Genomic DNA, 14,064 nt, shown 5'->3' with positions numbered 1-14,064 from the left:
CTAGTCAAATAAAAAAGTAATTTTTTCAGTACAACATGTCATAACTTACTTTATTTACCATTTTGTTTAACAATATTAAAAAACATGTGATACCTTTACAAATGATTTATACAACAAAGAAATTTATCAATAAACATACATAATTAGTCATTAACAACGTTCCCCACTCGTTGCGGAACGATGCTTTCGACCCTTCTCCCTAAGGAAGATGGCGACCTCTAGTGGTGTCCGTCAGACCTAAGCCTTTTACGACGTGCATATTCTAATTTCAGTTGGTCAAATTAAATGTTGCTTATAGAGATGAGGGCTGTGACGTGATAGGTGTACACAACTAAAACGGTCCTCTCCGGCATATCGAATTTAAAAAGGCTGACTTAGGCACTTGGCAGCGTTTCACAGATCTAGGCCGAGGGTCAAATCTTGCGTGCCACTGGAAGTGACATCCATAATCTGCGGCCTATCTTTATTTTTGTACACAAGTGAATCTGCAGCACAGATATAAATGAGCCTCAACGCTGGAACGCGGAATGCATACAACACACCGCCCATCTCGCTGAGTTTCAGACATATCTATATAGCTTAACAAGAAGCATGACTCTGTGGCCGAAATAGTTGTTGCTCTTACACTCAAAATGTTTGTTTGAAATGGTTGTTGTTCATGACTGCTCTTTGTGATATCACGTTAATTGTTTGCATTCTTTTCCAAATCTTTACTGCCGGGAGTGGATCCAACTTTTTAAACAGTTTCCCGGCAGTACCCAGAAAACAAAGAGGTCTGACGACGGCATATCTCGGTCACCTTACCATTGCTGATCAGCATCAAACCCTTCCCATGGAGATGTTAATCTCCTTTGGACAGGCTGGTATTGTACCTAGAAATTACATAAATATGTTATGAAAATTTTAGTTGATAACAGATTGTGGGATTATTAACGTGCTTCAAAATTTACAAGGCTACTTGTGTTGGTTAGTCTATGGTGCGAATTAATGAGCTGATGTCACCTGTCTGCCATGTTATCTCATGAGAGGTCTGTCACTAAACAACACCACTTGCGACGTTGCCAGTTCTACCAGGCCGCGGCCTGTAGTTAAAGGGGACCGTGGAACTGCACGGGGGGCCTTTAAAGTCTAAAGAATCCAAAATGGGTACCATTTTTACTCGTCGTCCATGGAAGTTTACATAGTACTGTTCCTCTATGAACAGTGTCAAAAATATAAATAAATAGCGTACAAACGAATAAAAATGATTACTTTGGGATTTAGTATTATTAATAACAACACTTTACATAGTACGGTAAAGAGTGAATATCTCTATGTTTTGTGCAATAGCTACCTACTTTACTCGACAATTCTGATTGGTGTTGGTGATCACACATCTGTCATTTTAAAATTGTCGTCTGCACTCTTCCTAGTCTTCTGTAACCAGTGCGAGTGCAATGTTTTGTTGATATTCTGAATACTGCATTGTTTCTGATCACTAGTTTTTTTTTAATTTTGTGGTAAATATTGCAATGTAACAATTTTCATAACTTAAAAAGTATTATTTATAAATTAAAGTTTTTGATGCTGGGTTGGTTACGTGATAAAATCTATAAACGTCTTAGTGAATCTAGACAAGCAACTCGTCGTACATCTGTGGTTGGCTCTGACAGAAATGATTCTAATCCAGACTCTGGTAATCTTAGCTCGCCGACTCCCCCGTTGAATATGGACGTTACAGACACAAATAGAATAACGTTGCACATAATATATTTGGGTGAAATATGGGTTGTTAATATTGACCACAATAAAATGCTCTCTGATCTACTAAAAATGGCATTAGGCCATTTCTTAGATCTAGCAAGTTTATTGGGTGAAGAAGAATCAACTTCAAAGTTCAAGTTCATATCAGTCTCAAAGAAAAAGGTTTTGAACCTCCAGTGTTCAATAGTGGATGAAGGGCTTACAAACTATGGTAAGAACTAGGCCTAAGTTATGCAAATTATTTCAATTTTTAAAGTAGCCTATCAGTACCTTAGTAGGCCTAAGACTCCAGATGAGATTTGGTTGCATGTCACAGGCATTGATTGTGTTACCGGTATATTGATGGTCTAAAGTTATGTTTGGAAAACAAAACGCAGGGGATACGCGTCTGGTAACCGGACCTGGTAAGCCGGAGGTGTCTGGCAGTTATTATGTTGTATCCTAACCTAACTAACCAAAGTTGCTGATAATGGAAAAATCGAATGAAGGTTAAATTCTGTTCATAAAATAAAATTATAAATGCCTCAAAGTCTATCTTAACAAAATATTAAGAGATAAGAGTTAGAAATGGCATTCTAAGCAAAATCTTTGACAAAAGTTAAACTTAGTGTCACCGATGAGATTCGATCTGGATAACTATTGTACATCAGCCGAGTAGTCTATCCACTACACCACAAACACTGATGGCTGCACTTCTTATCGTTGCGGTAATGGTGTTACGGGGCCCCACAACCCGGTGACGTCACTGCCGGACGCCTAATCCACGTCCGGTTACTGGACGCGTACCTCTGTGAAAACAAAAACCCCACGGTTAGGAATGCCTAAACTAGGCCCTAGTTCAAATTAACCAGATTGGCCCCCGCCAATTAGGTAGAACATCCCCTCTATGGGGGCAAACACATGAACATCTCCTGCAATCATGGGTACAATCATCATCGTCACCCATGATCGTAGCAAATTAGGCCTATTAATTTTATAAAATTAAAATTAAATTTTTTTTATAAAAATATTAAGTAGCCTATTATTGTTCAAGAGGCTGTGACCTAGTCGGTCTAATGGTAATTCTGGCAATCTTTAATTGCATAGGTTAATTCATCACGTATCACTAGGCCCCTAACTTAAAACCAACATAAGTAGGCCAACATAAGAGGTTAAATTTTTTTCTAAATTTGTCAAATGTTCTCTAATTACTGGTACCATCTATAAAAATTGTGTGTTTCATCTAAATAGGGCCTAGGGGTTATTTATCAGTAGCCTACATAGGGTGTGTACGGACGTCCCCGAAAAGTCACTGATTTTACTAGTCTATACTTATTTAATACGCAAGCAGGATTTTTGTGACAATTACTCCTCCGAAACTACCGAACCGATTGACATGTTTTTGGTGTCATTGGAAAGAGCGTAACGTGAAGTTGTGCAGGAAACTTTCTTTTTGGGGAATAATTAGAGAGTGAGGCCCTGGGGCCCTATCAAGTTTCTTATTTCTCCATAAGATTATCATGGCAAACAAACATTGTAATGAAACTCTGAAATAGCTGATTTGCAAACTAAGGAAAAATAGGAAAGTCATTGAACACCACCAAGGAGAAGAAATAGAAATAGGCCTAATGTTTTTTTTTTTTATTTATAATCGTTATTATTATGGGCAACCTAAAGCGACTATGAGTAGGCTATTTGTAGAAAACACAAAAAAACAATATCAGTTTTTGAAAAATTATAAGATATTTACAAGAAATGTTGATTATAACGATCTGTTATGTACATCTTGAGTATTTCCATAATCTTTGAGTCGAATCTCATTTTAAAGTCATCAGAAATCATAAGTATTAGGCCTATTCGCTTTAAAATAACACCTTTAATACTTAGCAATTGCTCGAATTCGAGCAACAGGGACACTAGTATGATATGTATTTGCCTTGCGAAACAAAGCTACATAAAGCATACATCAATCCAAATCTCCATTGTAGAAAACGAGAAGTTAATTTTCCTTCAAGCCTGTACATGCAATCGGCACATTAATTAGTGCTACCAATGTGAGAAATAAATGAAATTTAGGTTTTGAGGTTAAGGAGTTGTAGTAGGGTGTCTACCAATAGATCAAACTGGAAGGTATGGGGGTTTAGTGAGTGGGAGAAAATTTCGCGCCGTTCCGGCCAAACCTCGCATGCGGGGTTGGTTCGGCAGATTGGCCACAACCTAAACCCCAACTCTCACTTGTTAGCTGCGGAGAGCTACCTTCTGCCACTGGGTGTTGGTCCACCTACAGAACCAAGTGAGGGGGGCCCTAGACTAAGGTGTAATGCGATCCGTGCCAAGAGTCTTGTGGCACTGGGGGCCTAATATTCAGTGTCTTAACGGAGCCTTCTGGGAACCAGGGGTAACCCAGTCGTACACACTCCTTACCTCTCTAATCGGGTCACTGGGGAGGTGGACTTAAATACCTGGTATTCGTGAGAACAATGTAGACAGTCTGACCCAAATGGAGGAGGAAGGTCTACTGAAATCTGACGATGACGACAAGCTCGCAGAAACCGGAAAGGAACGAAAAACGACTTTCCAGGGGCGAGTTGCAAAGATGGAGGATAGCGGATGCTTTAGCCAAAGGCGAAAAGGTGCTATCCAGAAGTGAGAGGAGGCTGGTGTGGGCTGCCAAGCACCCTAACTCTGCTGCCTGCAAAGCCAGTTCCTCCGGGAACTAGGATGCTGGGAAAAAGCAGAGCAAGGTTGGTACCCCCAAAGCTGACTCTAATGAAGCCTCCAGGAAGAAAGGTGGAGGCTGTGCTGACGCAGCCACAAAGGATTGGCTGGTCAAGCAAGTTCAGGAGCTGAGACCTTTCAGGGAAATCTCGCTACGGCTTGCCCCAGCCAGAGACCTTGTGAAAGCTGTGAAGGTATATTTATGTGCCCAGCCCTACAAGGTCTGCGTATGAGATCCCTCGTACGAAAATCGACTTTCCAGGGGTGAGTTGCAAAGACGGAGGATAGCGGATGCTTTAGCCAAAGGCGAAAAGGTGCTATCCAGAAGTGAGAGGAGGCTGGTGTGGGCTGCCAAGCACCCTAACTCTGCTGCCTGTAAAGCCAGTTCCTCCGGGAACTAGGATGCTGGGAAAAAGCAGGTCAAGGGTGGTACCCCCAAAGCTGACTCTAATGAGGCCTCCAGGAAGAAAGGTGGAGGCTGTGCTGACGCAGCCACAAAGGATTGGCTGGTCAAGCAAGTTCAGGAGCTGAGTCCTTTCAGGGAAATCTCGCTACGGCTTGCCCCAGCCAGAGACCTTGTGAAAGCTGTGAAGGTATATTTAGGTGCCCAGCCCTACAAGGTCTGCGTATGAGATCCCTTGGCCTATTGATGGGAGACCAAAGGGAAGAACAGGTCACCATAGTCAAGAGGCTCTCACGGTTCACCAAGGACCTGGGATTTGACGGAGAATGAGGACCTGTGAACGAGGGTGCACAATAAGCTGTTCTAGCTGCGATGCAATCCCATGGTAACTTGTAAGCCTGGCCCTCTATTAAAAAAAAAAAAAAAAAAAAAAAAATAGATCAAACTACAGTAGGCCTAATATTGCAGTGATTTTAAGGCGTGGGGGGGGGACGATTTTGAAACCCACAATCTTTAGTAAGACAATAAGACAATACTTGAACAGTATACAGTGACTTACACATGAGATAGTCGGGAATATAATATTTTGCGTATGGTACCTAAAATAATATAAATAATGTGCCATAATGATTTAGAGCTTGTTGCCTGCTGCCAGAAAAGAAAATTTGTAAAAACCAAATACGAGCAGATATACGGAGAACTAGGCATCGGAGACCCATGGTTATATTGGGAATTTGTTTGTCTCTATGCAAGGAACAATCCCACAAAAAGGGGTGCGGGTTGTTTCGGGACCCCTGTATAATCATAAAGAATTTAATACAAAACTAAAAACGATTTTATGATGACGACTGCGCAGTTTACGGTATCATAATAGTTTAACCTTTGACTTTGTATATAACTAGACATTCCAATCCCAAGTGAAACTTGTATCCAAATTGTTAATACAATTAAACTTAGTCGGATCGAGACATCGACAGAGTGCACTGGTGTGCACAGTGTGGTAATTACTGATTTCTGTCAACAAGTACTTCGGCAACATCACATTGACATTGAACATTGACACGTATAGCAAATCAGCTATTTCAGAGTTTCATTACAATGTTTGTTTGCCATGATAATCTTATGGAGAAATAAGAAACTTGATAGGGCCCCAGGGCCTCACTCTCTAATTATTCCCCAAAAAGAAAGTTTCCTGCACAACTTCACGTTACGCTCTTTCCAATGACACCAAAAACATGTCAATCGGTTCGGTAGTTTCGGAGGAGTAATTGTCACAAAAATCCTGCTTGCGTATTAAATAAGTATAGATTTAATAAATTAACAAGAGATTGCATTCAGAATCAGTCTAATTGATCGTTGATCTGTTTTAGATGAAATATTGCTGACGGAAAGAATATCAATAGGTTCATCAGTCTCAGCCAAGTTAACAATACATGACATCAAAGGTCCAACAGTACAAGACATATTTGCCCTGGGGCCCTTTAAAGTTTCGTATTCCTCCATAAGATTAACATGGGAAACAAAAATTTTTAAGAATCTCCAGCTGTGGTCAGAAATCAAAATAAGCTCACTCTATAATTCTGCACTACGGCCTAGCCTATAAATTTAATTGTTGCCTGTAGCAAGGCAAAACAAAAGGCATGTTTCTGAAACTTTATTTTAGTTAGGGCCGATTTTTGTGTGACTTTTGATATCTTAAAATGAAAATATGTTACTTCTCAGTGACTTCCTGCACCCCCTAGGAAGGTTATTTATTAGGTTATTTATCAGTAGCCTACATAGGGTGTGTTCGGACGTCCCCGAAAAGTCACTGATTTTACTAGGGGGTGCAGGAAGTCACTGAGAAGTAACATATTTTCATTTTAAGATCTCAAAAGTCACACAAAAATCGGGCCTAACTAAAATAAAGTTTCAGAAACATGCCTTTTGTTTTGCCTTGCTACAGGCAACAATTAAATTTATAGGCTAGGCCGTAGTGCAGAATTATAGAGTGAGCTTATTTTGGCAGCAGGCAACCAGCTCTAAATCATTATGGCACATTATTTATATTATTTTAGGTACCATACGCAAAATATTATATTCCCGACTATCTCATGTGTAAGTCACTGTATACTGTTCAAGTATTGTCTTATTGTCTTACTAAAAAGATTGTGGGTTTCAAAATCGTCCCCCCCCCCCCACGCCTTAAAATCACTGCAATATTAGGCCTACTGTAGTTTGATCTATTGGTAGACACCCTACTACAACTCCTTAACCTCAAAACCTAAATTTCATTTATTTCTCACATTGGTAGCACTAATTAATGTGCCGATTGCATGTACATGCTTGAAGGAAAATTAACTTCTCGTTTTCTACAATGGAGATTTGGATTGATGTATGCTTTATGTAGCTTTGTTTCGCAAGGCAAATACATATCATACTAGTGTCCCTGTTGCTCGAATTCGAGCAATTGCTAAGTATTAAAGGTGTTATTTTAAAGCGAATAGGCCTAATACTTATGATTTCTGATGACTTTAAAATGAGATTCGACTCAAAGATTATGGAAATACTCAAGATGTACATAACAGATCGTTATAATCAACATTTCTTGTAAATATCTTATAATTTTTCAAAAACTGATATTGTTTTTTTGTGTTTTCTACAAATAGCCTACTCATAGTCGCTTTAGGTTGCCCATAATAATAACGATTATAAATAAAAAAAAAAAAACATTATTTCTATTTCTTCTCCTTGGTGGTGTTCAATGACTTTCCTATTTTTCCTTAGTTTGCAAATCAGCTATTTCAGAGTTTCATTACAATGTTTGTTTGCCATGATAATCTTATGGAGAAATAAGAAACTTGATAGGGCCCCAGGGCCTCACTCTCTAATTATTCCCCAAAAAGAAAGTTTCCTGCACAACTTCACGTTACGCTCTTTCCAATGACACCAAAAACATGTCAATCGGTTCGGTAGTTTCGGAGGAGTAATTGTCACAAAAATCCTGCTTGCGTATTAAATAAGTATATAGATTTAATAAATTAACAAGAGATTGCATTCAGAATCAGTCTAATTGATCGTTGATCTGTTTTAGATGAAATATTGCTGACGGAAAGAATATCAATAGGTTCATCAGTCTCAGCCAAGTTAACAATACATGACATCAAAGGTCCAACAGTACAAGACATATTTGCAGCCACTGCCAATCTTCCAAAAAAGAATACAATTCAAGTTGTACCTGCTTTGGAGTGTCAGGACAGTGTACGTATTGTTTTTGAATTTTTTAGTTGATAATTGCACATCGCTGCTTGACTAATCTCTTTAAGAGGTAGGCTAATTGGTATTGTATAGGTATGCAGTAGAATTTCTTAGAAGTTGAAAGATGTTCAAATGTACAAATTTTGTACATTGTGGTGGACTAAGGTGTAGTTAAAATTTTCAAAATGTTAAGCTGTTTACTCAGTGTAATTCTTAAGTGTTATTAAGCACTAGAAAAAAAATGATGATGTAGACAAACTGGCAGTATCAACTCTGAAAAAGCCGCTAAATCTTCTGATGCAACAATTCTGAAACGGTCTTTTCACCAATTAATTTTAGTTTAATATAATCGATTCTAGGGAAGATCTTGACTCGATATCAAGTTCAGGGAGGGATTTTTAATCCCTCTCAAGAGATTTCTTGAGTAATTACCAATTCATAAAGGTATCTCTGCCTGCTACACTGCTCAAGGTAATGTTTTTTAAATCAGAATAAATCACCACAAAAAAATCTAATTTGATTTTGAAATTTTCCAGTTTCAGGTTGAAATCCGAAAGGTATTGTATTCATTAGTAGAAGCTTCAGCTAAAATTTTAGCTCAAACACCTGATGCTAAAGTCATATTTTCTGGCATAGCTGCTAGAATTGACGCCAAATACAAGAAAGAAATAGATGAGAACGCAATCAAATATTTAGTGGATCTGGGATTCACTGAGGTTCAAGCGAGATATGCCTTGCGTTTAAAAAGGTAGGTATATTTTTTTTTTAAGCTAACAAACTATTCATAAAAAATTATATGATGAAAATCGTACACATTTTACAGTAGGTTAGTGCTTAAAAACGGATTATTATCCTCATATTTGTGGCGTAGCTAGGGTCCCACTCAGTCACAATGTCCCTAACCCTCTTTTGTTAGTGACATGGACTATTAGGAATTATCAATGAGGTGTTATATCTGTCCAACAAAGAGATAGCAGTGTGATCAATGGTACAAATTTCAACCCGGGCAGGTCTGGTACTTGCAAACCATGTGTAGTGGTAAGTATCTGTGGCATCTTTACTGCATGTGTAGTCCCAAGAGTTTTTCAATGGATTGTTTAAAATGTTGGACATGATGAAAGACATTGGTTTAATGAAATCCATTAAAAATCCATGGGGGCTAGGTGATAATCAAAATACACCATTAAATTTCATATGTATTGGTGATGAATGTTTTGGTTTTAAAACAGTTCTTACGACAACCTTAATCCGAATCTTCTTTGTTCAAGGAACCGTCAAGTGGAAGCGATGGAGTGGCTGCTGGAGAACAGCCACCGAGTGAAGGACATTCCGGACGAAGACAACTCCAAGTTGGACCCGGAAGATGAGAGTGATAACCCGGTGGCTATCATAGAGCGATTGTTGCGTAACATGTTGGACTTCCAGCGACGCCACTTTGAGCCCAACAGTAGAGCGGTGGAAGCACTCACTGCTATGGGGTTTAGCCAGGACGATGTGATAGAGGCACTCAGGGCTACCAACAACAACCAGGTGGCTGCTGTAAGTAAACATGTTTTTTTTAATTATTGATTTTAATAATATACTCTTGATTCTAAATTCTAATCCAGCTGCAGCGAGGACGTACAAGCAACATAGTTTGAATTGGAAGATGAATAAACATTGTCAAACTTGTTAAAAATCATTAAATTAATAAAGTTCCTCTATTATCTAACCTATAAATTTATCGTCCATTGATATGACAAAGATTTTTCCAATTAAAAGTTATAACAACTTACAGAAACGATATTGCTGTAATTGTAAATTTAAGATGAAGCAATACCCATCCACATTCAGCCTCTGGTCTCTGTTTGTACTGTCATTAAGACAAGAACATGGATAGGTGAGTTTGACAAACTGTATTGTATGCAATAGGAATTGTTACTTTGATGCACATAATAATGCTATTTTACAGTGACGATTGGATAACTGAACATCGCATCAACAAAACTCTACTGCATAGCTGGTTTTTACTTTCTCCCCCTATTCAGAGTATATGAAGAAAGTCTTGTTTTTTAGAACATTTTTTAATTTGAGATTGTTTTTGTTGTTTTTTTTTATGTGAAATTGTTGTTAATTTTTTATTGTTATATGTGTTGTTTTGGAAGTTATATCTGTAAGTGTCGATATGTAAATAGAGCTACAGATAATACCTATGGTCCGATTTTGGCCAAATTTGGTTTGTTCATAGTATCTCGGGGCATTTTTTGTTGTTATTTTATCGGTGATTTTCCCATAAAATAACGGAAAGTTGGACTTTCACAAAAACGGCTTGAACAATTTTAGGTAAAATTGAGTACGTTATAGGCTAGTCCTTTTAGCTCTAAAGAAAATGGTACAACCCCCTATGCTGAAAAAGTTAAGAGTTCAAAAGTTAAAGCAATTTTTGTGATTTTACCCATAACATTATCATAGTTGTTACTATCACTGCTTACCTGTTATAAACGTTTTTAACAAGTTAATGGGAGGAAGTACCTATGTGCTCATGCTGATACCATTTATTTTTCATTTTTTGTATGCCTAACTCTTAATATTTTTTAAGCAAAAGTTTAACAGAGAGCACAACCCCTATGTTGTAGTGTCAGTGGTTGTGTGGTGAGAGAGAGGACAGCATTGCTGCTACATCTCCTGGTCTAGACAAGGACGGCCCAATGTACAAGGCTTTGATGACCAATCCAACTGTTCAACTTGGACTGTACAACCCCAAAGTCTTATTAGGTAAGTAATGAAATAGCATCATTATTTTACTAAACCGATAGCTTAGGCCTATTGATATTTTTGTATACAAGTGCTTTGAATTTCAAATCTTCATGCCTGGTATTGCAGTTAATAAAAATAAAGCTTGAAAAATTTCAAGGCTGGAAAACTTTGGAAAAATATGAGCTTGGTTGGGCTCATACGTGATTGTCGCTTGAGAACTGTAGATGGGCGCACAAAGCTTCCACTAAGTGCAACCATACATTTCGAGAGTGCCAATGACTGCTCGCAATACATACAAGATTTCACCTACCACCATAATTAACTTATCATAACACACAGATCAACTTTTTAGTTGTATATAAAATTACATGTAGTTTATTTTTGCATTTTCTGTTGTTTTGTATATAACTAGACCGTTAGGCCTACTATTGGACATGAAAACTATACTAGCATACAAAACCATGAATAATTAACTATTTGACTGGTTTTGTGTAGTTTTATAACTGGAACAACCAAGCACTTTCATAGGTGCATTACCAGATGTTAGTAAGTTATTTTATTGAAAGGCACGAAATCAGCTGATTTAGTTAGCGCCTAGCGGGAATTAATGAAGCTGTAATGAGCTATTTTGTGTAGTGTTTACTGGCGTGGCAATGTGATCATTGCCATGTAGGGGTAGAAAAATTGCATATTTTGACTTATTATACTCATTTTTAATGAACTCAGGGATTCTATATCTAATAATTTGGTACCAAATTTTACTCTAGAAGTCACTCCTTTGTTTACGAAACCAATTTGTTAAGGTCACTAACCCATAAGAGTCTCCTGGTTAATGGCTTCTTTTTAGATAAGTCCATTTTTAATTACCTTAATGGTTGCCTGAGTTGAATTGATCTTGTAGAAATGTACATTTTTTGTCACAATTACGCCTATATTGTCACAATTAGTATAAGTGCACATGCTTTGTAAAGACAATGTAATACATATTTCTATAGTACAGTAGGTTTGGTGTAAGAAGACCTTGAGAATGTCGGACCATGCGGCAAAACACATACCTATAGGTCCAGAACATAAATTAAGAACTCAGGCAGTCATTGAGGTTAAATATTTATCAATACTGTGTGTACACAAATAACATTTCTTCTTTTCACAGCGTTCCTCAGTATCCTAGACAACTTTTCAAGCGCCAACCTGTGGCTGAACGATGTTGACACTTCTGTGGTGTTGGGTCAGGTGTTCAAGACATATCACTCAGAGAAACACATGATTATTGTCAATCAACAAATTGAACTGATGAAGAGAGCCAACGCTTCTTGACTCAGTTGTTGCATTTTTTGTTCAGGCTGTGATTTAATTTAATAAATTTAGTTACACAGTAGACCTTTTTGTTATTAAAAAACCCTCCACTCTTTAGAATTTAACATAAAAAAACAAGTAAAAGTGAGATTGAGTAAGGTACCTATTTTTTTTTTAACCGAACTACTTTAATTTTATTACAATAAAAACGTTCAACATGCATTTTTTTACAAGTGCTGATTACACAATAAAATCCAAAATTAAATGTACATAATTTATAATTTCTAAAGTCCACAATTAATCAATACAAATCATTTACAACACAGGATTTCCCTTATACTTAAAAAATATATATCAACAAAATATCAAACAACATATACAAACTTTTTTGCCCTTAATTTTGTTGTTCTAAAATTTAGATTTTGATGCCAAAATACTTAAAATAGTACAGAGCTTTGGGGAAGGCATACACAGGATATAGGGTGTTGAGTATGCTAATTATTTTATTTAAAAAGTTATCTTATATTTTAAAAGACTTTGTTTTTCTTTTCCGAGTTTGTTTGGTTCTTCTACCTGACCGATTTTCATGATTGAAGTCTCAAATTTAATAAATATTTATGCACGCCCAAATTTTAATAGCAATGATTTGTTTGATGGAAAACAGTTTTGTTTTAGAAAGACATACAGCACTAACACTGATTGAATTTATTTATGATGTTACAGAGGCTTTGAGCAGGTCTGAAACAACTGCTAGTGTTTTCTGTCCAAAGTCTTTGATTGTCTGGATCATTCAATTTAGCTTTCAAAGTTAAAAGACTATGGTATAAAGTGAATTTTTTTTTCTCTATTGGACTCTGATTTGCAGAATAGAAATTATAGAACAATAGTGACAAACAATTGTGTAAAACATATGTCAAACTAGAATTCATCCAATTATGGTGTACCTCAAGGGTCAATATTGGGCCCTCTATTTTTCCTGGTCTTTATTAAATAACCTCCCAAAAGCTATTGGCAGAGATTTAATATTATTTGCTGATGATACAACAGCAATCATAAGAGAGAACTCAGTAAATAACTTACTTCAATGGAAAACACTTTGGAGTTTGGACTATATGAAAAATTGGTATTCAGACAAAGGCTTAAAAATAAATATTGACCAAACTCTTTGAAAAACAGTGTAATTTTTTATAAAATTCCAAATATAGGCCTAGAAAATCTCATTCATTTTTTGGTGTATTACTAGACGCTCATATCTTTAATTTATAAATTGTGTAACCCAGGCTACATGTATCTCAGTTTATTATGGATACATTTAAATCCATCTTGAGGTATGTAGTCATACTAGAGGTCAAATCCCCACTAACTTTACAAAAAAAATCTTTAGAATCTTAACTAAGTTAAGGAGTGAAAACCTGTTTTTAGAAATCTTAGAATTCACACCATTTTCGGATTATACATAAATGAAATTCTAAATTGGGTCCATAGCACCAAAGAGAGTTTGTCAGATAAATATAAATTTACACATAATTACAATACAAGGAATAAATTTTAACTTCAGATTACCGCATTAGGAACAGCCCTCAATATATGAGACTAGGATTGGAAATAGAATTACCCTTGTATCTATAAAATTTAAATGTTACTCAATTCAAAAAGCAAATAAAAGATAAAATAATTTATAAAGCATACTATTCACTGGGAGAATATTTGTATCACTCGACCAAAAAACATAAATCTAATTTGATTTATTCTTTAATTCTTTTTTCAATTTAAGATGCATTTCACCAGATTTTGGTCTAAGAACCTTCAGTGAATTACCGGTTTTCATTTCAGCTATTATTTATTCAAATCAGACTAGTTTCAAGCAAACACAAGGTGAACAAGCCACATAAAAATAATTGTATTTATAAGGGAATTCTATGATTAAAAATCAATAGCTCCAGTTAGTACTG

At 36.6% G+C, this 14,064-nt stretch overlaps 1 protein-coding gene across 1 annotated transcript; it reads left to right on the top strand.

Annotated features, from left to right (window-relative positions):
- The first annotated feature begins 1,442 nt into the window (after positions 1–1,442).
- On the top strand, positions 1,443–12,194 carry LOC129000361 (ubiquitin-associated domain-containing protein 1-like). Its single transcript, XM_054427325.1, has 8 exons — positions 1,443–1,954; positions 6,214–6,334; positions 7,233–7,246; positions 7,917–8,083; positions 8,617–8,828; positions 9,349–9,619; positions 10,696–10,834; positions 11,970–12,194. Exons 1-8 carry the CDS (start codon positions 1,564–1,566, stop codon positions 12,131–12,133), a joined length of 1,479 nt encoding a protein of 492 aa, XP_054283300.1. The 5' UTR covers positions 1,443–1,563; the 3' UTR covers positions 12,134–12,194.
- The last annotated feature ends 1,870 nt before the right edge of the window (positions 12,195–14,064 follow it).

Source organism: Macrosteles quadrilineatus, unplaced genomic scaffold, assembly GCF_028750875.1.
Source record: "Macrosteles quadrilineatus isolate MER2022 unplaced genomic scaffold, UCM_ALF_1.0 Scaffold_8__2_contigs__length_117827958, whole genome shotgun sequence".
Taxonomy (NCBI): domain Eukaryota; kingdom Metazoa; phylum Arthropoda; class Insecta; order Hemiptera; family Cicadellidae; genus Macrosteles; species Macrosteles quadrilineatus.
Note: the sequence above shows the minus strand (reverse complement) of the source record. Positions and strands in the feature narration are given on the sequence as shown.